This window comes from Anomaloglossus baeobatrachus, chromosome 3 (assembly GCF_048569485.1).
Source record: "Anomaloglossus baeobatrachus isolate aAnoBae1 chromosome 3, aAnoBae1.hap1, whole genome shotgun sequence".
In the NCBI taxonomy this organism is placed as follows: Eukaryota; Metazoa; Chordata; class Amphibia; order Anura; family Aromobatidae; genus Anomaloglossus; species Anomaloglossus baeobatrachus.
Window position 1 is genome coordinate 323,040,031 of NC_134355.1, and position 24,991 is coordinate 323,065,021.

General features: G+C 41.3%; 1 protein-coding gene across 2 annotated transcripts in view; it reads left to right on the forward strand.

Moving 5' to 3' along the window:
• Positions 1–22,751, forward strand: part of FYN (FYN proto-oncogene, Src family tyrosine kinase) — a 256,607-nt gene extending 233,856 nt beyond the window's left edge. The window contains exons 9-14 of one of the 2 annotated variants that reach the window (XM_075340043.1): positions 1,537–1,692; positions 6,296–6,475; positions 9,898–9,974; positions 10,067–10,220; positions 14,657–14,788; positions 21,201–22,751. In XM_075340043.1, the coding sequence (XP_075196158.1) occupies positions 1,537–1,692; positions 6,296–6,475; positions 9,898–9,974; positions 10,067–10,220; positions 14,657–14,788; positions 21,201–21,409 (908 nt within the window). In that variant the 3' untranslated portion in view covers positions 21,410–22,751. Of the gene's footprint in view, positions 1–1,158; positions 1,324–1,536; positions 1,693–6,295; positions 6,476–9,897; positions 9,975–10,066; positions 10,221–14,656; positions 14,789–21,200 lie in introns of both variants that reach the window. The other variant, XM_075340042.1, reaches the window with a different exon arrangement.
• The last annotated feature ends 2,240 nt before the right edge of the window (positions 22,752–24,991 follow it).

Here is a 24,991-nt window from a genome sequence, read left to right on the forward strand (position 1 = left end):
TACACAGGTAGGCGTATCAATGAATTATAATGTTTAAACCTAAATATTGCAGGCCCTCACTAGAATTCACATTTTCAAACCATTAACATGTACAAAAACATTATTTTATGGACAAATTGTTGCAATTCAAAGCATATGGGACCTAATGTACCAGTCTTTCAGTTCTAAGGCTATGTTCACACGTTGCGTTTTTTACCGCGTTTCTGCAGCGTTTTTGGCAGCAGCGTTTTTGGGCAAAAAGGCATGCGTTTTTGTTTTCCAGCAAAGTCTATGGGAAAAGCAGAAATCCTGTCTGCACTTTGCTTTTTATTCAGCAGCGTTTAATTTGCATATTTGTGGTCAAAAACCATGCTGAAAAAGAAGCAGCATGTCAGTTGTTTTTGCCATTTCTGCAGCGTTTCCTTAACATTGGAGTCAATGAGAAATGGCAAAAAGCAACCAAAATCACAATTCCTGCGTTTTACATGCTTTTTACCTGCTTTTCAACTGCGTTTTTGGCTCCAAAAACGCATGCTTTTCTGGCCAAAAAGTAATGGGTTCTAATGTTCCTTTACACACACACAATAACCGAAAATTTAAATGTAAAAAAATAATAAACTTTAGCTATTTTTCTGTTAAAATGTGCATAACCACTATTATTACATCAAAATTGATAATTTACCATATAATTTTATTAAAAGTTAATTTTATACTTTTTTTCTCTTTTTTCATTCTTTTTGACTAATTCAACTTTATTTCTCAGTGTCTTGATCTCAAAAACGCATCTGCAGAAACGCAGGTGAAAACGCAGGTAAAAAGCGCTAAAAACGCACTAAAAACGCGGTAAAAACGCATGCGTTTTTAGCGCTAAAAAATGGTCAAAAGCCATTTGGTCAAAAACCAAGGGAAGGAAAACGTGCAGAATAAACTGCAGGTACACCGACGCAACGTGCGGACATAGCCTAAGCGTCCCATTGCTGGTAGGTTTGTGTGTTATCTACAATACATATAAAGCAGAAACGTATCAATTTTATATAAAATCTAGACCTTGTAAATTTGCTCTTTTGCTTTCTGCTGTCATTTACGTCATATGTGCCCTTCTTGAGATATCATGTCTTGCTTCAGTTCCATGTCATGTTGTTTCTTTCTTCTGCCTTCTTCTTGTTTCATGCCTCTCAGAGAGAGCCGCTGGTCTGTGTTGCCGCTTGGTAGTACCCTGCCATAAAGGAATGCCAAGGCTTACTGACCTGTCTGTCAAAACCAAAGATGTCTGGGAAATCCCAAGAGAATCTCTCCAGCTGATCAAGAGGCTGGGCAATGGGCAGTTTGGGGAAGTATGGATGGGTACGCAGTCAAAATCTTTACTTCAAGTCAGCCACCCCTGTGTGGGGAACCAAAAGGAAAGATGGAAAGTGAAGCAAAAAGGGATCTTTTTAGAATGCAGTATTGCTATGTCTATATTCATTGCCTTTAAAGTTAAATTGAAATACAGCACCTTCCATCTTTCTTACTGCATGCCATAGGTTTAATTGTTTCCATTAATTTCCTTTCCTGTAGAAAAAGCTGATGGTTTGTGTTATAATTTAACATTGATTGCCCCGAATTATGTTCCACAAACTGTTGGATTGGCTAAGGATGCATGGGAAGTGTCACGGAGCACAATACTTCTGCAGCAGAAGCTCGGTCAGGGCTGTTTCGCTGAAGTGTGGTATGGTAAGGTGCACCAATTGCTTTATTTAGGAGATATTACCTTTCAAACAAAAACAGACAAAGAAGGAATACTCTTAAAGGGAATCTGTTACCAGATTTTTGCCACCTAATCTGAGATCAGCATAATGTAGGGGCAGAGATCCTGATTCCAGTGATGTATCACTTACTGGGCTCCTTAGTGTAGTTTTAATAAAATCACTGATTAATCAGCAGAAAAATTATCATTAGAGGACTACATGTCGTGTTGCCAGATAGTCCAGCATATTCATGAGCTCTGTATAACCGCTAGATATGCAGCAGGGGAAACATTGATTTTTATCAAAGTGACAGCAAACAGCCCAGTAAGTGACACATCTCAGGAATCAGGGTCTCTGTCTCTACATTATCTCTTAGATGGGGGAACAAAAACCTGGTGATGGATTCCCTTTAAGATGCCATACATATTAAATCTCTGTCAACCAAACAGATAAATCTCTCTATATGAACATGTACGAACATGTACGTCTCTATAGGAACATGTACCTTCCTATGAACATGTACGTTTGGCTCAGTCCAGTTTACATGTTTATTTCGGAGGTTATTAGGAAATAATCTGGTAGACCCCTCATCATAGAGTCTAGCATGTTGGAATCCAGGATATCAGATCTTACTTTGCTCATACTCTTCTTAGAAGAGCCGGTTGACCCCTATACACATTAGATTTTTGGTAGGTTTTGTCTAATGTGTATGTTCACTTTTATATTGTTTAATGTGAACATCATGATTTTTACAAAGTAAATAACTGTTAATAGCTACCTAGTAAATCTTCATTAAAACGTAGTTACAGCGGGAAAATAAGTATTTGATACACTACAGATTTTCACATCTACAAAGAATGGAGAAGTCTGTAATTTTTATCATAGGTATACTTCAACTGTGACCAGACGGAATTAAAAAAAAATCCAGAAAATCATATTGTATGATTTTAACTAATTAATTTGCATTTTATTACATGAAATAAGTATTTCATCACCTAGCAACCAGCAAGAAGCCTGGCTTATTTTCCCCACTGTATGTAGCTTTATCAGATATGCTGCAGATTATGTAGCCTTTTAATGTATATTTAGTTGAACTGATCATATGTTATATAATCATTGAAATTAAATTGTTCCTAAAAGCAAATATAATTCATTTTGGCAAAGCAATCAAATCAATAGCCTTAATCTTAATTACTAAAAGACGCCAATTACTTGGTAAAATTAGCTAAAGGTAATTGTAAATCCATGCAGGACTGCAGCTATTTGTAAAGTTTAAGCTTTGCAGTGTAATTAAGTTTTAAATTAATTTATGAGATGTTAAATTTAATAAAAATAATAGTAGGAGGATATACTAAAAAGTACATGGGAAGAGGATTTTATTTCCATTATCACCCAAATAATTAAAGTTTAAAAATCAACATCTTTAAATGGGTCGTCTGAGCTGGGCAACAGGGCTCTAGAATGCACTGTCGGAGCATTGGATCCCCAGCAATGAGCGAGTTATCACATCTCTTTTAGATACGTGACAACTTGCAGAAACTTCTTTAATGAAAAAAGCACACAAATCCAAGGATTGGGTGCCAAATCAAAAAGATCAAATGACCATGAAATCAGCTTACAAAATAATTGATAAATATTAGGAATGATCGAATACCTCAAATATTCGGCTTCGCGAATATCCGACTAATAGGTCGCCGCTATGCGAATATTCGATGCGCAATGTAAGTCTATGGGAGCCCGAATAGTTCCGAATAGTTGTTATTCGGGTTTCCCATACACTTACATTGCGCATTGAATATTCACGAATAGTCGAATAGCGGCGAACCTATTCGGCAAATTTTCGCAAAGCCCAATATTTGAGGTATTCGATCATCCCTAATAAATATGTGAATCCTTGAAAACCATTTCCACTTTACAGCTAGATATAATCTGTAATGTGGAGCAACTACTTACTAATTCAGGATTGATCACAAGTTGCTTTATATGTAAAGTACAAAAATGCAAGAATTTTATAAAAACAATCTGACAGTTGGATATTGGAAAGCATCTGAGTACAGGCAGCACTTCAATGTTAAGTGACCATTTAGCAAGTATAAGAACATGGAAGGGGTTGTCCCACAATCACAATTTATCATTTACCTTCAGCATGTCTGATAAGTTCATGGAGGCCCCCAGATCATGAAGATCGGAGTCTCAAGTCTTCAGTTTGAGTTAAAACAGTATTATTTTTCCACTGCTGAAATGGTGCTTTTAATTTAAGGTCCGTGTTCCTGGTCTTATTCTTACCCTCCGGTGGCTTTACCTTTTACCGACGCCATCCCGGTCCCGCAGCGCTCTCTTGTGATCAGAACCTCTGACTGGACGGAAGTCAGCCGTTATGTCACATGCTCCCAATGCACGTCTATGAGAGCCAGAACAAGTCCCTCATAGACTTTTATGAAGTTCTGACTTCCGGCATGCTCCATGAATCACTGGAGCAGCTTCTAGGTCACTGGAGAAAACCAATGGGAGCAGCTGTGATAGATGATGAAGATGCCAGAGGATGATTATAAGACGGGGTCAGGGAACTTAACTAAAGAAAACTGCGGTAAAATTAAAACAAACAACACTGGCGCTGTGCTTTAAGTGGTGGTCGAGCATGTGCTCTACGTCTCCATTAAAGTATAAGGAACTGACAGAGATGGCTGAGTAAAGTGCTTAACTTTCTCTGTCGGACCCATTGACTTTGGCTAGAGTGGCAGTGCGTATACTTGACCTTTTATTTATTCAAACAGGCAACCCCATTTGGTGGACAACATCAGTGCGGTTTCCATTAATAAACCCCCAGTGATTAACAACAAATCTCCTAACCTATGACTAGGTAACAAGCTGTGATTATGGGAAAACTCCCTTACGTGAACTGCATTTCTTAATATACAGTGTGTCTACCCATATCCTGTCCACCGCCATTAACTTGTTAATGGCGGCAGCTATAGGCATAGAAGTGGTGTCTAGGTATAGTAAAGTAGCCATGTGCTACGCAATGAAACAACCTATAGCAATTTGTATTGAATTGATGATGCCCTGCAACTTTGTAATTCACTTTTTTTCTCTATCTCGTTCCATTTTCGAGATAAAAATGCTAACTCCGTTGTCTTCTACCAGGGGGTGCTATAGGTGGTTTCATTGCGTAGCGCATGGCTACTTTACTATACCTAGACACCACTTCTATGCCTATAGCTGCCGCCGTTCTCAAGTTAATGGCGGTGGACAGGATATGGGTGGACACACTGTAGATTTCTGAGAAGAGTAATCAAAGTATTTCTTACAGCTCGGTACTGTGTGACATTATAAGTATTGTGCTCTTGTGCATGGATTGTCCATTATAACGCCACAGAGTGACTGCGAATAGTCGATTCAGTCTTAATCATTTAAGTTTCAACCCAAGTTTTCAGATAACTATATGGCGTTTTTATGGTTAGATTCACACACAGCAGATTTGGTGCAGAAATTTATAAAAGTATCCCATTCATCTAAATGGAATTTACAGAAATTGAAGGACTTGTCACCAAAGCAAACGTATTCCTACGATTGATTTTCAGACATTTCTGCTGCAGCATATGCCTTGTGTGAATTTACCCTATTACTAACAAATGCTGTGTGAATTTGCTTCTATATAATTGCATGTAACGCTGTATTAGTATGCTGCTTTATCTTTACCATCTGGACATCCACATATTATCATCATAAGTATTCGGGAGCATTTGTACTCCATACGGCTGTAGTGCTCCACTTCTTTAGTTCAGATCTCTTCTTGATGCTCTGGTTTCCCCCAAATACATACTTGTACAAATATTGCACGTGACCAACAATAGTGAACCATTGCAAACCATTGTATACAAACAAGGCGTACATTTGGAAATAGTTGAAGATGCAACATTTCATTTATGTATTTATGCCAGCGCTCCATTTAAGTTTGTAGCTTGACAGTAGGGAACCTGGAACCTGGGCAATGTTCCCACTAAATTCAACACAATTCAAAATGATCAAGACTGATGATAGGGTTAATACCAATAACCCTGGGGATCTAGAACAGTGAAGGAGTTAATGGCTATATCCCCTACTGCCAAAAGATTATCAGCATCTAGAGGAGAAAAGTTTAATATTGAAAATCCCTGATGGTAATTGGCACCTTCTTTTGTTCTCTATTGCTGAGAATGGGAATCTGGTATTAATGGTACTTATTGATACCAAGGAAGCATTGCAGTAAGTGTCTCCTAGTTGGCCAACACAGTCTTGTTTTGCAGTGCTCTTATGATACGAGTACCAGAAAACCCATTTTATCCCAGTTCTCCTTGGGAGTCCAATTTTCTTTGCACAGCTGATATGTGTGACTGTGCTAGCTATTTGGTGAGGAATATGTCGCATAGTACTTGATTAGAACATTACCTTCTAATGAAAGATAACGAGTCCAGATGCTAATGTTAGAGCTCCATGCATGTATGTCGGTGTACGTTAATAGGTCTGCATATATGTGTATAAGTGTTCCCGACATTCAGGGACAATGGAATTTGACCCTACAATCACTTTTTGCATATTACGGTATGCAGGTACATGGAACGGAAATACCAAGGTGGCAATAAAGACTCTGAAGCCCGGTACCATGTCTCCTGAGTCCTTCCTAGAAGAAGCTCAAATCATGAAGAAGCTGAAACATGATAAACTGGTGCAGTTGTATGCAGTAGTGTCGGAGGAACCTATCTACATTGTAACTGAGTACATGAGCAAAGGTCAGGAAATCTCATAAAGTGTCCCTTATGTTCTTATATGCCTGCCATTAATAATGTATATATCATACACATGTAAGGGGGAGCCTATGAACACTACAGTTTATTCAAAGCAGAATCCAGGAAAACTGCAGTGAATCCCTTATTTTATACCTGGGGGTTTTCTGTCATTTGCTAAAAAACTAAAGAGACTAAAAGACTAAATCAAACAAAGCACCAAACTGGTGAGGTTTGATAATAAGAAATTGTTTTGTTCCTATGACTAAAAGAATAATTCCAGCTTTCCTGATTTCAACCCTGTCATCTAGACACGATAAAGTGACAGCTGTCTTCAGAAGGATTCAGCCCCTTACAAGCTGAGATATGTAAAACCTTAAGCAACAACTGCATTCATAGTGAGAAGATTACAATATGTAATGCTCATTATTTCGGGTGTTGTAGCCTGCAGTCCAAAGAGTATTTAGCAAAGCGTTCCTTCTCTAAGGCCACATGCACACATTGAGTATTTGGATCATTTTTACCAGGAGTGGGAAAAAAATGCAGACGTGGTGACTAGTTTCTATTATACTTTTCCTCTGATTGTTTCACGTCTTCTTTTAGATAATAAATACTGAGGTAAAAAACTGACCAAATACCGTGTGCATGTGGTCTTACCTATACTGAGGTAAAAAAAACTCACCAAATACTCAGGGTGTGCACGTGACCTTAAAAATACTAAGGTAAAAAAACTCACCAAATACTCAAGGTGTGCACGTGACCTTAAAAATACTGAGGTAAATAACATAAATAACAGTATAAAAAATTGGTGGCAATATAGCCTAAACACATCTTACTTACTGTATGCCAGTCAGAATGTGTAGTAGGATATTCTAGTTTCCATAAGATGTTCTAACTCTAAAGGCCGCTTTACACGCAGCAACATCGCTAGCGATGTCGCTAGCAATCGCACCCGCCCCCGTCGTTCGTGCGTCACGGGCAAATTGCTACCCGTGGCAAACAATATCGCTGGTATGCGTCACACGCACATACCTTCCTAACGACGTCGCTGTGGCCGGTGAACAAACTCTTTTTTTAAGGGGGCGGTTCATGCAGCGTCACAGCGACGTCACACAGCGGCGCACCAATAGAAGCGGAGGGGCGGAGAGCAGCCGCATTAACATCACTCCCACCTCGTTGCCAGAGGACGCAGGAACGCTGTTGTTCATCGTTCCTGACGTGTCACACATAGCGATGTGTGCTGCCTCAGGAACGACGAACAACCTGTGTCCTTAACGAGCAACGATATTTGGGAAAGGAACGACGTGTCAACAATCAACAATTTCTGCTGCTTTTCGTTAGCGGTCGCTCGTAGGTGTCACACGCAACGACGTCTCTAACGACGCCGGATGTGCGTCACGAATTCCGTGACCCCAGCGATACCTCGTTAGCGATGTCGTTGCGTGTAACGGGGCCTTAATACTTTTCATCCAAACTTTTTTTAGGGAGTTGTGTGTTAAATTTACTAAGACTGGTGAAGTACAGTGCATTTTAATTTTTTTTAATTCTTTATTTAACCGGAACCAAAACATACATAGGGTACTGATACCCAGGCCTAAAGGCCCAATTGCACCAACAGTAGTGCATAACATAACAGACAGTACAATCAACTAATAATGTCCTGTAAAGCATTAAGTCGTACCTTATGCAGACTAAAGGCACAAGATTCCCAATAATTTTACATGTTTTCAAAGTCAAGGAAAGCAAGAAAGAAGACGTAGAACAAAAGAGAGGAGAGCATGCGGGGACTAGACGCATAGGGGAGAACACGCCCCTGGAAGAGAGAGCAAAAAAGAAGTGGGGAGGGCAGCGGGGTTGTGGTATGGAAGGGGAGAGTGCCTCACTATCTAAATAAGTTTGGCTTAACTGATAATTGTCAATACTCCAGAAAAACTAATCTGCACTTGTTATTTGCTCCATAGTTTTGCCCCTACCCCCTTAAACACCTCTCATTTTTCTTGTTATTAGGCAAAGCAATACAAAATTTGACCGTTTTATAGCAAATTTGTGACTTTTTGTGAAGATTATTATCGGATAAAATCACTGTGGTTTTCTTCAAATATGTAATTATAGATATTGCAGGTGTTTGTTCACTCCCTCCTAAACCCTGAAAATCTATTTTTGATAAATTCTAGATTTAGTATACAGTTGGCATATATTTAAAGTGGTTATTTTGGACTTAAGTGTTTTTCCTAATGTGCCAAGAACTTACAGGCAGGTAGTTGCTAACAACATGTCTGTTCTGCCCTGTGACGATTTGTACCGGTTCAAAAAGCAGTCACGGACTACTTCTGCCAGCGATTCTTCTGCTTCCAGTGATATCACATGGACAGAGCAACTTCTGCTCTTTTGCTCTGCTCTGTCGACGGGTATCTCTGCCAATGTCATGCTGATTGACAGCTGGCTTCCCAAAGTTAAGCATGACAATCAGCATGTAGACGGCAGTGATACCCCATCTATAGAGCAGAGTGGAAAAAGAAGGCGTTGCTCTGTTGATGTGACAGCACCGGAAGGAGAATTGCTGGCAGGCGCCGTCCATGATCGTTTTGAACCATCACAGTCAAAAGAAGCTTAATGCGGGCGTCACACGAGACGATCTATCGTGCGATGCATCGTTGGGGTCTCGGTTTTTGTGACGCACATCCGGCATCGTTTGCGATGTTGTCCCCTGTGACACCTACAAGCGACGCAAAACGTTTGCAAATCGTGTGCAAATCGTTTATCTGTGACATGTCGCTCATTTTTAAAAAATCGTTTATTTTTCTTTCAGCTGGTTGTTCATCGTACCCGGGGCAGCACACATCGCTCCATGTGACACCCCGGGAATAATGAACACAGCTTACCTGTGTCCCGTGGCACCCGCCGACTATGCGGAAGGAGGTGGGCGGGATGTTTACGTCCCGTTCATCTCCGCCCCTCCGCTTCTATTGGGCGGCTGCTGTGTGACATCGCTGTGACGCCGAACGTCCCTCCCACTTCAGGAAGAGGATGTTCGCCGCCCACAGCGAGGTCGCTCAGCAGGTAAGTACATGTGACGGCGGTTAAACTTTAACGACTTTGTGCGACACGGGCAGCGATTTGCCCGTGACGCACAAACGACGGGGGTGGGTACGATCGCTTGTGCGATCGCACGATAGATCGTACCGTGTGACGCCCGCATTAGTGTCACTGCCCGAGGCAGGAGAGAGATCCTCAGGGCACAAGAGGCAGATAGTCTGCAACCATATGCATATTTAGGTAAAAATGAAAAATCTACCTAAACAAATCCATAACAATTCATTCCATTATTATTATTATCGTCAGCACCTTACAATATATAATATATTTGGATTCTTGCCTCCTCCTGTTACTAGGCCTGTATGAATACAATAATACTTTTTTTCATGCAGGGAGCCTGCTAGAGTTTCTCAAAGATGGCGAAGGACGAGCCTTGAAATTGCCAAACTTAGTTGACATGGCTGCTCAGGTAAACCTTTCCTTCTTCACAAATGCTGTGCTAATGCCATGGAAAGTCATCAATAATGTATCATTTGTTAATACCATTTCTTCATTTGGTAGGTTGCTGCTGGGATGGCATATATTGAGCGCATGAACTACATACACAGAGACTTGCGGTCTGCAAATATTTTGGTTGGAAATGGTCTAATTTGCAAAATTGCAGATTTCGGTCTGGCTCGATTAATTGAAGACAATGAATACACAGCGAGGCAAGGTAAGAGGATTTTCTTTCATCTCACTTGTGAAGGGAATAGAAAATGAACAGAACAGATCAGCATGGACAGCATGAGTAAAGTACATATTTGCACTGAAGCTAGCCACACACAGGCTAATTCTGGCTGCATGATTGAGTAATTGAATTATTTCATATATTGCCCCCCTACCTGGGTGTGTGCCTGAGATGAGAAACTAGATTATTTTTAATTTAATTTGCCATGGTACAATGAAGACAAAATATCTTAACACATTTCCTGTTGTGCCTGATAATTTCCTTGAGTTGCAAGGAATCATTAGCTGCTATGAGAAAATATTCAGGTAGGTGGTCAGCATTCAGCATAACACCTCCTATAGATTTTGCAGCAGCTGTGGATGATAATGGTTAATAAAAATTTGATAGCACAGAGGTACTACACCTTACCCATATGTTATCTACAGTTGCAGTACAGATATAAACTGTTGGTAGAGCAATTTTATTCTGAAAAGTGGCTCACAGTGTTCTTCAACAGGATTATTGAGCGGAAGTTCTGAAACATGTCAGTGCCACCAACAGATTTGGTGATTTTGACACATTTTACCTCTACCTTTCCAATTTTGAAAAGTAATATACTATTATTTGGTGCATTTCATTGGTGTACATGTCCGTCAGCTAAGAAATGTAGAATTAGCAAAGGAATCAACTTACAAATCCCTCGGACAAAACAATTCCTGCCTCAGACAATTACTAACATAATATATAGCACTAGATGAGTATAATTATTAACACATAACTTTTAATATGCACACATAAAAGTATAACAAACACAATGAAGCAAAGACATCCAATATAAGGATGAAAGCCATAAAAAAGGTGTCCCCTGAAGATGTGTTCATTCAGGACCAAAGAATTATATATCAACAACAGAGGTCTGGTTCCAAAATACAATATACGGCATATAGTAACCACCCGTTGTCCTGGAAAAACAAAAGTGACAATGATCACCTCAGTACATAAGCGCCTGCATGCAAGAAGAATATCTCAGGACACAAGAATCAGGGTTAATGAGTCTCAACCATAAGGATAGTGATCCTGTCAAACAATCACTATACCCCATTATCATATTCACAACAAGACAATGGACATGGAACCTTCTCACCCAAAAGCAGATGGGTGCTGTCTGTAGTCAACGCAACGTCGTCGGGTGGTGCTGTCAGTGGGCATATTGATCCATGAGGTGATGAAAAAGTCACCCTAAACCCACACAGCTCCTGCCCTTACAAAGGCAAACCGCATCTATCCATAATTTGTGAATGCCCCTCCTCTGCCCACACATCCTCCCGACGCATTTCACCCACAACATGGGTTCATCAGGGGAAAACTGGCACTCAATCGTCTCCAAAGGGCCTAAAAGCTGGTGCCTATGAGGTATGCACCAGATTGCTAAAGAGAGCGGACTAGCCAAAAGCTGTGAACTAAATACTCTAAAAATCAAAAGAGGGGGTAACCATCCCATAATAGACAGGTAAAACCATCCAATATAACCCATATCTCCATAAGAAAGCTCACTGCATGATGCACCGCCCCCTCGGCCCTCAATCCTGCGATGTAAGCCAATCACACATACGCTGTGCGGTCCCACGATCGTAGGATGTTCCTGGACCACACGCCAGGTATACCTGGACCATACCTCATTTAGCTACGTGGACGGTAACTGACGTCACCTGGAAAGCAAGCTGGCGTCCTGTGGACAGAGGTTCTTCCAGTCACAGGGTATTAAGTGGGCAGTGCGGCAGTACACAGCTCAACACACATACTTACTAGTCACATGCTACACGATCACAGGATACCTCCCTCATATGATCCACCCCTTTGCTTTTTTTCATGTATTCTGAGAGCCACATAATGTAGAGACAGATATTTCAGTGGTGTGTCACATACTGGGGTGTGTGTTTTTGTTTCAAGAAAATAACAATTTTTGACTGAGTGCCCTCTTATAAAATAGTATTGCCTGAGAGCACCTCTATAAACTAGTATTGCATCTTCAGTGCCCTGTTGATAAATATTGATGCCCCCCGTATAAAGTAGCAGTAGCCTAGGTGCCCCCTTTAAAGTAATGCCACTTTAAAGTCAGCTTTAAAAGTAATAACACTCATTGAGTGCCCCTTTTAGAGTGTCCATTATCAGGTAATATTGCCCTGATTACCTTTTGTAAAGTAATAATGTCCCCTGAGTGAAGCCATAACAGTTATTAATGCTCCCTAGGGCTCACACTTACAATGATGTTCTGAGTTCCCCAAAAAAAATAATAATGCCTCCAAAGTGCCCCTAAAAATTAATGATACATAATGTGCTCTGATAAATATGAATGCACCCAGAGTAATCCCCCAAAAAGTAATAATGCCCGCAAAGTGCCCCTAAACAATTAATGATACATCTTGTGTCCTGATAAGTATGAATGTACCCACAGTATTCCCCCAAAAAGTAATGCCTCCACAGTGCCCGTAAACAATTAATGATACATCATGTGCCCTGATAAATATGAATGCACCAATAATGTTCTTCCAAAAAGTAATAATGCCCCCAGAGTGCCCCTAAACAATTAATTTTACATCATGTGTCCCAATAATTATTAATGCACCCAGAGTGTTCCCCCAAAAAGTTATAATGTCTCCAGAGTGCCCACTTTAAAAGTAACTGTCAAATCTGCTTTTGTAATTGTCCAAGCACAGGTTGATTGATGTGGTGACATTATCGTGCTGCCTGCACGATGTCCTGTGTATTCCTCCGCCATCCTGTGGGTAGCAGACCTGAAGCAACCTGTGGCCTACAAGATGGGGCATGGTAGAGCAGGGATTCTACAGTTCTTTTCTCCACCAAGTGCATAACTGTATCGTTGTCCTGTGGACACCAAAACATTTGAGAGCGGCACTCCCATCAGCAGCAAGCTTTGAGCCAAGGGCTTGGGGTCCCCTACAGTGAACTGATCCATGAAACTAGTTGGACTTTTGTAGCCACAGGGAAAGACTTGTAAATGAGGGCAATGGAGCTGCAGTACTTCAAGTATCATATTATCATCTTCTATATAATGTGGTAATGCATAAAGGAATGAAGAACTATTGAAAACTGGCAATTTATGTGTTAACAGTCTCCCAGTATGAGAGGGTTAAGCAACCAGCCACTCTTATAGGTAGTAATCAAGACACCTAGAAGAGCTTTGAAGGAGACAAAAGCTGTCAGGTCAGACTAGTTAAAGAAATGAAGATGTGATGACATGCATGGAAAACTGTCTAGAACCGTACAAGTGTCCTCCCGCTGCGCTCTGCCGCTCGGCAGGCCTGATACCTTTGATTGCACGTCAAGTAACACAGTTGTGAGCGGTCTTACTAGAAGGCTCCTTGTCTCCTCTCCTTATGAACTGTGAAAGTGCAAGAGAGAAAGCAGACATTGCTGTAGTATTACCTCCCAAGGCTACATTAATATTATTTTTGCTTCTATTAATACAGCAGAGCACATCCCAGTTGGCCGTCCCTCATCCTGATAATTGCCGTATGTGGTCATTATCTCAGACACGTCCTGTCTGACACTCAGGTCCCCACCTTCTGCCACTGACAGATGGTGTTTGCTTCTCTGCTGAGCACTCTAGCGTTATTATCCTGCATTATCACTGACAGGGCGCCGCTTACGTCGAAACGTGATGATTATTTAAGAGTCATTAATATTTGATATTTCTAAGCCCAGACTAACAAGTAGGAGATATGATGGATTTAAGCTGTGGAATGGAGAATTATACAGTGAACTGTGCGGCCCACAGTTGTGGCGTTGTTATTATCTCGCCATATGGCCAAGTTTTCTCTATCTTACTAAAGTCAGGCCATCTGTTTGTAGCAATCTGAAGTGTATGTAGGCATCACCAGACGATAAATGTGTTACTGAAATACAATATGTTACATATGTACAGTATATTACACTATTTGCCTGCATTGCTCCTACTATGCAAGCCATTTTTCTTTTGGACATATTTAGCCGTTAGAAGAGTGAAGCCGCTGTTTCTATATTTTAATTTATGTAGATTAATGCCCCAAAAAATAAAAATATGTCAGATATAGTATTTATACAGCTGTAATGCTGCTGTTTGTGCCGTTTGCACAATATTGTGATTAAATATTTAACACACGTTTCAGTTATTGGTTTCAATAGAAGGTTAAGTGTATTGTTTATTTGATAGATTATTTTATAACGGGCCATGAATAAGTCATAGCGGTGCTTTACAATACGTAAGTATTACATCAGCCTTAAAAAATACTGTATATAGCCATGGTGGCATTATTATTGTGCATGGCAGCTGCTTAGTGATTGAAAGCCACTTAATTGTATTTCTGTAGTTGTATGGGTTTTGTCCATGTGGTCACATGAGATACTGTGCGTAATATGAGAATGGGATTTTTGTTTCGCAGGAGCAAAGTTCCCCATAAAATGGACAGCCCCTGAAGCAGCGCTGTATGGGAGGTTCACTATCAAGTCAGATGTGTGGTCATTTGGGATTTTACTGACAGAGCTTGTAACTAAAGGAAGAGTTCCCTATCCCGGTGAGTGTACTAATCTGTCATCTTTCTACTGAGCTGAGAGAAATAACACAATTTTCCAAATTATGAGTTTCAATAGAAATTAATATATACATTTATATAATTATATATAATTAAAGAGTTTGTCTGACACATCTCTGTTTCAAAAACCCTAATTTCATTAGCTAAACACTCCCCAGTCCCCCACCATAGGTCCCCCCACACCTGGTTCTTACTACTCTACGACTGTTCACTATAACGAACACTCCCCAGTCCCCCACCATAGGTCCCCCCACACCTGGTTCTTACTGCTCTATGACTGTTCACTATCACGAACACTCCCCAGTCCCACACCATAGGTCCCCCCACACCTGGTTCTTACTGCTCTACCACTGTTCACTATCACGAACACTCCCCAGTCCCCCACCATAGGTCCCCCCACACCTGGTTCTTACTACTCTACGACTGTTCACTATAACGAACACTCCCCAGTCCCCCACCATAGGTCCCCCCACACCTGGTTCTTACTGCTCTACGACTGTTCACTATCATGAACACTCCCCAGTCCCCCACCATAGGTCCCCCCACACCTGGTTCTTACTGCTCTATGACTGTTCACTATCACGAACACTCCCCAGTCCCCCACCATAGGTCCCCCCACACCTGGTTCTTACTGCTCTACCACTGTTCACTATCACGAACACTCCCCAGTCCCACACCATAGGTCCCCCCACACCTGGTTCTTACTGCTCTACCACTGTTCACTATCACGAACACTCCCCAGTCCCCCACCATAGGTCCCCCCACACCTGGTTCTTACTGCTCTACCACTGTTCACTATCACGAACACTCCCCAGTCCCCCACCATAGGTCCCCCCACACCTGGTTCTTACTGCTCTACCACTGTTCACTATCACGAACACTCCCCAGTCCCCCACCATAGGTCCCCCCACACCTGGTTCTTACTGCTCTACCACTGTTCACTATCACGAACACTCCCCAGTCCCACACCATAGGTCCCCCCACACCTGGTTCTTACTGCTCTACCACTGTTCACTATCACGAACACTCCCCAGTCCCACACCATAGGTCCCCCCACACCTTGTTCTTACTGCTCTTCCACTATTCACTATCACGCACCAGTTTGTTTACAACTAGCTCTTCCTGAATCTGGGGTGGGGCCCATGCTGCACAGCACTGTTTTCCCAGCTTGTGACTTGTCAAGCCTGTTACCCTATCTCTTCCTTTCTAATTCCTCCTATTTCTACTGCCTGTTGTAAAGATGTAAGTGGTAATATCCCATAAGCAGGGCAAATCATATCACAAGATTTAGTTCCATGTAGGGGACTTCATAGAAAGAAGTTAGAATACAGATGTCAGCGTTCACATGACCTGCAGCAGACATGCTGAAAAAAATGCAAATTTAAAGAGTTTTCTCATGAAAAAAGTTCATTTTACTCAATAGAGCTTGTAATAATAAGTTCCACAATTGGATGTGATTAAAAAAAATGTTCCTGTGCTGAGATAATCTTATATATGTGTCCCTGCTATGTGCTGTGTAATGGCCGTGTATAGGGACTTGGTCTGAACATACCACATCTCCTGGGCCAGGGAGGAGGCAAAAAAGGGTATACAGACATTACAGCATGGGATTACAAATTATCACAAATTATACTTTCTTTGAGGTAAAACATTTTTTAAAAACAAGCAGGGAAATGTTTTACCTCACAAAAAGAATCAGCTGTGATCCCATGCTGTAATATTTGTATACCCCTTTTGTGTCCTCCCCTCCCATGTATGATTAGACCATGTCCCTGTACGGTCAGAAACAGCCATTACACAATACATAGCAGGGGCACATATACAACCCCTGGCAAAAATTATGGACTCACCTGGCTCTGAAGATGTTCATTCAGTTGTTTACTTTTGTTTAAAAAAAAGCAGATCACAGACATGGCACAAAACTAAAGTCATTTCAAATGGCAACTTTCTGGCTTTAAGAAACACTAAAAAAAATCATGAAAACATAATGTGCTAGCCAGTAATGGTTACTTTTCAAGTCCAAACAGGGGAACAAATTATGGAATCACTCAATTCTGAGGAAAAAATTATGGCATCATGAAAAATAAACAAAAAAAAAACACTCCTGTACATCACTAGTATTTTGTTGCACCACCTCTAGCTTTTATAACAGCTTACAGTCTCTGAGGCATGGACTTAATGAGTGACAAACAGTACTCTTCATAAGTCTGGCCCCAACTTTCTCTGATTGCTGTTGCCAGATCAGCTTTGCAGGTTGGAGCCTTGTCTTGGACCATTTTCTTCAACTTCCACCAAAGATTTTCAATTGGATTGAGATCTGGACTATTTGCAGGCCATGTCATTGACCTTATGTGTCTTCTTTCAAGGAATAAACATTCCTTGTTGCCACAGTTTTTGCTCTATGTCAGGATGTATTATCTTGATAAATGATTTCATCATCCCCAAACATCCATTCAATTCATGGGATAAGAAAAGTGTCCAAAATTTCAATGTAAACTTGGGCATTTATTGAAGGTGTAATGACAGCCCTCTCCCCAGTGCCTTTACCTGACATGCAGCCCCATATCATCAATGACTGTAGAAATTTACATGTTCTCTTCAGGCAGTCATCTTTTTATTGTTTAGCTTTTCTGTATACAAATCCCATTTCCTTTAGGCGGTTTCTTACATTTCAGTCACAGACATTGACTCCAGTTTCCTCCCATTCGTTTCTCATTTATTTTGTTGTGCATTTCCTGTTTTCGAGACATATTGCTTTAAGTCTCCTGTCTTGACGCTTTGATATCTTCCTTGGTCTACCAGTATGTTTGCCTTTAACAACCTTCCCATGTTGTTTGTATTTGGTCCAAATTTTAGACACAGCTGAATGTGAAAAACCAACATCTTTTGCAATATTGCATGATGATTTACCCTCTTTTAAGAGTTTGATAATCCTCTCCTTTGTTTCAATTGACATCTCTCATGTTGGAGCCATGATTCATGTCAGTCCACTTGGTGCAACGGTTCTCCAAGGTGTGATCACTCCTTTTTAGATGCAGACTAACGAGCAGATCTTATTTCATGCAGGTGTTAGTTTTGGGAATGGACATTTACAGGGTGATTCCATAATTTTTTCCTCAGAATTGAGTGAATCCATAATTTTTCCCCCAGTTTGGTCTTGAAAAGTAACCGTTACTGGCTAGCACATTATGTTTTCATGATTTTTTTAGTGTTTCTTAAAGCCAGAAAGTTGCCATTTGAAATGACTTTAGTTTAGTGCCATGTCTGTGATCTGCTTTTTTTTAAACAAAAGTAAACAACTGAATGAACATCCTCAGAGCCAGGTGAGTCCATCATTTTTGCCAGGGGTTGTATAAGATTATCTCAGCAAAGGAACATTTTCTTAAAAACATCCAATTCTAGTTGTATGTCCCGAGGTCCACAATCTCATTGTTTTTATTGTTATTGTATGCATTATGAAAATCTAAAATAAAGTTTGTGTTTAAAAAAAACCAAAACATTGAATTATCAAAATTATTATTATTCCAAGATCTATTGGTTAAAATCAACTTTGAAATGAACTTTTATTCATGGGAAAACCCCTTTAAGCAAAAATGCTGGTAAAAGTAATGCAATTACAAAATCACTTTTTTTTGTTTTTTTAAAAAAAGAGAATCTTTCAGCCAATTCATGCTGCCCAGACCACAGACAGCATGAATCAGAGCCAGTCTACTCTATTGCAGACTGATCCAGCAGAATCCATATAGATATATAACTATTTAGAAAACTAGACTATGGAGTATTGAAGGTTATGGCCAGTGCGGTAGCCACTCCACAAAAGCTTGCATCTTAAACATAGGAGGAAGTGTGGAGTTTTTAGACTAAAGGGGGATTTACACGCAGTGACATCGCTAGCGATGTCGCTCGTGAAAGCACCCGCCTCCGTCGTTTGTGCGTCACGGGCAAATCGCTGCCCGTGGTGCACAATATCGTTAGTCCCCGTCACACGGACTTACCTGCCTAGCGACGTCGCTGTGGCCGGCGAACCGCCGCCTTTCTAAGGGGGCGGTTCGTGCAGCGTCACAGTGACGTCACACGGCAGCCGTCCAATAGAAGCGGAGGGGCGGAGAGCAGTCGAAAGAATGTGACGCCCATCTTGTTGCCAGAGGACGCAGGTAAGGTGGTCGTCGTTCCTGGGGTGTCACACGTACCGATGTGTGCTGCCTCAGGAACAACGAACAACCTGCATCCAGCACCATCAACGATATTTGGGATTAGAACGACATGTCAACGATCAACGATAAGGTGAGTATTTGTGATCGTTAGCGGTCGTTCGTACATGTCACATGCAACGACGTCGCTAACGAGGCCGGATGTGCGTCACGAATTCCGTGACCCCAACGACATCTCGTTAGCGATGTCGTTGCGTGTAACGGGGCCTTAAAAGTAAAAATGTTTATTGATATGAAAAATTTAAAATACCAAGAATGCAAAGAGAAAATAGAATGATGACTGGATCAGTACAGTGCTGCCCTATAACAAGCGTAGTTAATATGTAGTAACTCAAATTCCCACAAATATAATGCAAATGCTTTACATATACGGTAGTTGACACTGTGTTCAGTTACAATGCGGTTCTATAACAAGCGCAGTGGGTATATAGTAGCACAGAAGCCCACAGAAATACTACAAATATACATATAATTCACCCAATGGTCATGCAGAGATAGTGGGTATATAAAAAGTGGTAAATCACACCAAATTTAAAGCGCAATGTGAAGAGCCCCCTGGGTCCTTATTTTGTGCTGGTTCCTCACCTTGCACTTTATTTGATAGGTTGTATATGCCCATTATCCATGGCCTGCATCTGCACTCGGCACACATGGGCAAATGTCGGTGCCCTGGACAGCTGGGGGGCCCACTTGCCATCTTCAGTGATGCAGGACATGGGATGAGTTCCGGCGACTGGAGTGCTTGGGCTGGCAGCCGCACTATCATGGATCCTGGATAGTGTGGTTGCTGGCCCTTTAATTCACACTAGCACACAGCATTCACTGCTGAATGCTCCGTGCTCCTCCTGTATTGAAGTTCATCTATGGTCAGAGCTACACCGTGTGCTCCAGTCTCACAGATGAAGAGGAGCCACAGCGCAGCTCCAGCCAGAGCTCCAACCACAACACTGAGCACAGCGTATGGCCTCCTTCCACCTGATCTGTATGTTCCACCTCCCTTCTCCCCCCCAAACTGTATGGGGCCCCCCTCCACCTGAGCTGTGTTCCACCCTCCCAATCTATATGCCCCCCTCCTCTATCTGTATGGGTCCCCCCTCCACCTGAGTTCTATGCTCCACCCCCCCTGATCTGTATGAGGCCCCCTCCATCTGAGCTGTATGTTCCACACCCCAAGATCTGTATAGGTCCCCACTCCTGAGTTGTATGGGCCCTCTCAGAGCAGTAGGTGCCCCGTCTTGAGATATATGGGACCCCCAGAGCCATATGTGTTGTCACCCCAGAGTCAAATGTGTGACCCTACAGAGCCATATGTGCTGCCACCCCAGGGCCGTGTGTGCTGCCTCCCCAGAGCCGTGTGTGCTGCCTCCCCAGAGCCGTATGTGCTGCCACCCCAGAGCCATATGTTCTGTCCCCAAGAGCTGTATGTGCTGCCACCACAGAGCTGTATGTGCTGCCACCACAGTGCCGTATGTGCTGCCACCCCAGAGCCGTATGTGCTGCGACCCCAAAGCCATATTCGCTGCCACCCCAAAGCCATATGTGCTGCCACCCCAAAGCCATATGCGCTGCCACCCCAGAGCTGTATACGCTGCCACCAGAGCCATATGTGCTGCCACCTCAGAGTCTTATGTGTGGCCCCACAGAGCTCTATGCCACCCACACCAGTAATGTGTAAGCCCCATAGAGTTGTATGCTACCCCAGTAACATCTATGGCCCCCGGTAATATGTATGCACCTCAATAGCATATATGCCCCCCAGTAATGTATATGCCCCCAGCCCCTCATGTCATTTATATACTGTAGCCCCCAGCCCCTCCTGTGATGTATATGCAGCAGTGTCAGTGTGCTCTGTGTGTGGCCATATCTGTTAGTGATGGCCACCAATCAGCGCGGCACAGCCACATGCCCAGGAGGAGCTGGACGAGAGATGTGTGTCTCTACGTGAGGATGGGGTCCACTGACACTTTTTCACCCGGGGCCCACAAAAACCTGGAGCTGGCCCTGCCACTATCTTGGCATTTCCATGGGGTCTATTTGGGGCCGTCACCCTGTGCTGGCTCTTCACAGTTCAAGTTGAATATGTGACTTCATCCCCTACTATTACAATCTTGGGGGAAATAAAATGAAATATACACGTACAAATATCTTTATGTGAAATCTATTGATATCCTCCTTGTCTCTAGGTATGAATAATCGAGAGGTTTTGGAACAAGTGGAGCGTGGCTACAGAATGCCTTGTCCACAGGACTGTCCCAATTCTCTGCACGAGCTCATGCTGAACTGCTGGAAAAAAGATCCAGAGGAGCGCCCAACTTTTGAATATCTACAAGGTTTTCTGGAAGACTACTTCACTGCCACTGAACCCCAGTACCAACCCGGAGACAACCTGTAAAGTTCTGATTGCTCCAAGCCATTACCAGGTTCAAATCTTAGCATTTGCTTCCAGTTTAATGACTGCCTTTGACAAGGAGCTCTTTCTTCCAGTGTGGGTTGCACGTAGGCGTGAAAACTCAGAACTTCAAGAAAACTTTTTTTTTCCATGGCCACTTATAATAATCTGAATGTTCTCTTTCGAAAACAATAAAACAATGGGGGAAAGGAAAAAAAAACATAAAACTTCAAGCAAAGACTTTGATGATGCATTGTATTGATGTTATGTAAACTGCAAAACCTCTGTTCATTGTAAATATTAACTCTGTGCCAATTCCCAATGTTAGAGATATTTTTTTTCTTTAAAATGCAGAATCCATGCATTTTTAACCCGTTTCCATTTGATTCGTCATAAGTATTACTTTTCAAAAGTGCCCACATACACTTCGATGATGTTTTTATTTGACATATAGATGCATTTGTTTTGCTTTTTGTACATGTACCTATAAATAATGCGAGCTGTACATACATACCACCATGCAGAACATCTTGTATATATACATGCATCCATACACACAAAAGAGAAAAGTGTGGGAGAAGAGGTCCGGTCTGGATCTGCATCACAATAAAGCCAATTAATAAGTAAATGTGACACAATTTTAGCATTCACTTATACTGCACCTTGTTTTGAAGGCTGACAGTGATCCAGGTTATAGTATAAGTTAAATAAGCTGTTCCATGTTGAAATGCTGTAAGGTTTAAGTGGCACCCTCATATCGGACAGTGGCCAATTAATAGTGGCACAACCATGCCACTGTGTTGCCAGTTAAATTACTAATACCTGTATTGTCTATATTTTTCATTTATCTGATTGGTATGATTGTGGCTTCTTCAAAATTCAGCTTTGTCACAATAGCTGTTTACTAGATTTTTTCGCCCATCTTAAATAACCTTTCGACCACTCTCTATTTTTCACTTGCAATACACAGCTTTGTCAATCTTTGCCAATCTGGAGACCAGGAGTACGTAAGCCGATCGTTCATCTTTTTCTATGTATTATTTACCAATGTAAATGCGTCTTTTCAAAGCTGATAATGAAACTTATTTCTACTCGTCTTGAGACGTTCTCCATTGGAATTACTATGCACTATACATTTCATGGGGAATGCACAAAACCAGTGTTTCTTTGTATCATTCTTAGACTAATTCTGTTTATTGAGCAATTGTCCTTTCCATTTGGTTTTTACATAATGTTATCAATTTAAAGTCTTAACTAATTTCCTGTTATCATTTCTTTACATTTTTTTCATGGAAAACTGTTTAACTTTATTAATTTAGTAATTAAATATGAACATTTTACATCATTATTTTGTTATTATTCCTCTGCCCAAAAGGGGATTAATAAAAATCTTTGAGTGTCCCTCCATACTAAGGAAAATCAGAATCGTAATACGAGGTAGGGCAATAAAACACATCTTGCTTTGTTGGCTTGTTTCTTATATTCTTGGGATTATTACAGAATTGTTTGTTTTAATTAATTGAAAAGTTTTTTTGGCAAAACTCAGTTTTACGGAAGGGCAATGGCAAAGTTTTGCAGGGTGTGAAATAGAGATGTTTGAGACCAATGGAAAAAGTACAAAAGGAAGAATATTCAGGTCAATGGAGTTTCTTCTCCATGGAAGAAAGAAGTACGAAGTATGAACTAAAACACTTTCATTGCAGTTATGAAAAATTATAATTTACCCCATACTCATATATTATTTTAACCCCTTCACGATCAATGATGTATACTTAAGTCATCGGCCATTAACTTGCCCCGCACTTTATGGATTATTTATTCAGCCATCAAGTGCCTCTAACAACCGCGGGTGGACCCGAGAGCCATCCGTGGCTGTTAACCAGTTAAGTGCCGCTTTCAATCATTGACAGCTGCATTTAACATCCTAATACAGGAAACACATTAGTGATCCCGCCAATTAGCATGCCCATCACTTGATCACAGGATGCCGATGGGTTGTCATTACAGCCGGGGATCTGCTGATGATCCACGTGCCTTTCATCACTATCCTCCTGTGAATGCCGGCCTGTCGTCAGCGTTCATAGATTTTAAATTGTGCTATACAGTGTTGTGCCAATGCACTGCTATGTATAGCTCAAGGGATCGGCTGATCTCAGCTTCAAGTCTCCTATGGCGACTATTAAAAAAGTTTAAAAACAACTCAAAAATTTAAATCAACGCCCTTTTGACCCATTAAAAATAGAAATAAAACAATTGAAAAAAATACACATATTTGGTATCACTGAGTTCAGAAATGTCCCAATCTATCAAAATGTAAAATAAATTAATCTGAGAAAAAAAATTAAAACGGCAGGATTATGTACTTTTAGTCTCCACAACAGTGCAATATAAAACAAAAAAGACAGAACATTAAACCTACCCCAAAATGGTATCTGGGTTCAAAAAATAAGCCCTGAGAACATTACAGTTCTCAGAAAACATCATCAAAAGCAGAAAAACAATTCGGGACACATTTCTGAAATTGTTTTTATTTATTTAAGTGGTGAAAGCAAACAAAAAAAACAACTATACATGTTTGGTATTTGCATACTCGTACTGACATAGGGAATCATATTGCCAAGTCAGTTTTACCATACAGTTGCAACCAAAAGTTTTGCATACATATTTTTTAAAAGTGTGATTACTTCTGTCTGGTTGTTGTGATGCCATTTTCCTGGTGATTTTAGTAAGCAGGAAGCAAATGGTTGTCAGCTGTAGGGATGAAAATTGTGTTCGACATAGTCTTATCCTATGTGTTAGTTCTCCACATTTACTGGACCAAATGATTTACATATTTTGTCATGGCTAGTCTAATTTTGCCTAAAGTTGTAATTTTGTGTGTGTGTGTGTGTGTGTGTTGTGGATAAAATATGGCAAAGACAAATCCAAATTTATCACCTGATGTCAGGAAGTTTATTATTTTGAGAGTGAAATCAGACAAAAGCCAAAAAAGGTAGCCATGGAATTCAACTTTTCTCTGTCATGCTAGGTATGGGGAAGTATTCAGCGAAAGGGAAGGGAGTTCCTGTGGTCTAGGGAAGGGGGAGATGGTGTCCCCTTGCCAAGCCTACCACTGGGCCCTGACTTCCCTTATTGCCCTTGTTCCATACATATGCGCCGAGCAGGATACTTGGCCCTAGGCTGACCCTGATCTGGAACCTAAGTAGGGAACGGATTATTATTATTATTTATTTATAGAGCACCATTAATTCCATGGTGCTGTACATGAGAAGGGGTTACATACAGAATACATATACAAGTTACAATAGACAGACTAGTACAGAGGGAAGAGGGCCCTGCCCTTGCGGACTTACATTCTATAGGATTTTGGGGAGGGGACAGTAGGTGGGGTGTAGGTTGGGCGGCAGCTCCGCACGGTGGTGGAGCGGCAGCTCCGCACGGTGGTGGGGCGGCAGCTGTGGTGGTGGTGGTGAAGCAGTGAGATCATTGAAGGTTGTAGGCATTTCTGAACAGATGAGTTTTAAAGTTCTGTTTGAAGTTTGCAAGTGTAGTAGATAGTCTGACATGTTGAGGAAGCGAGTTCTA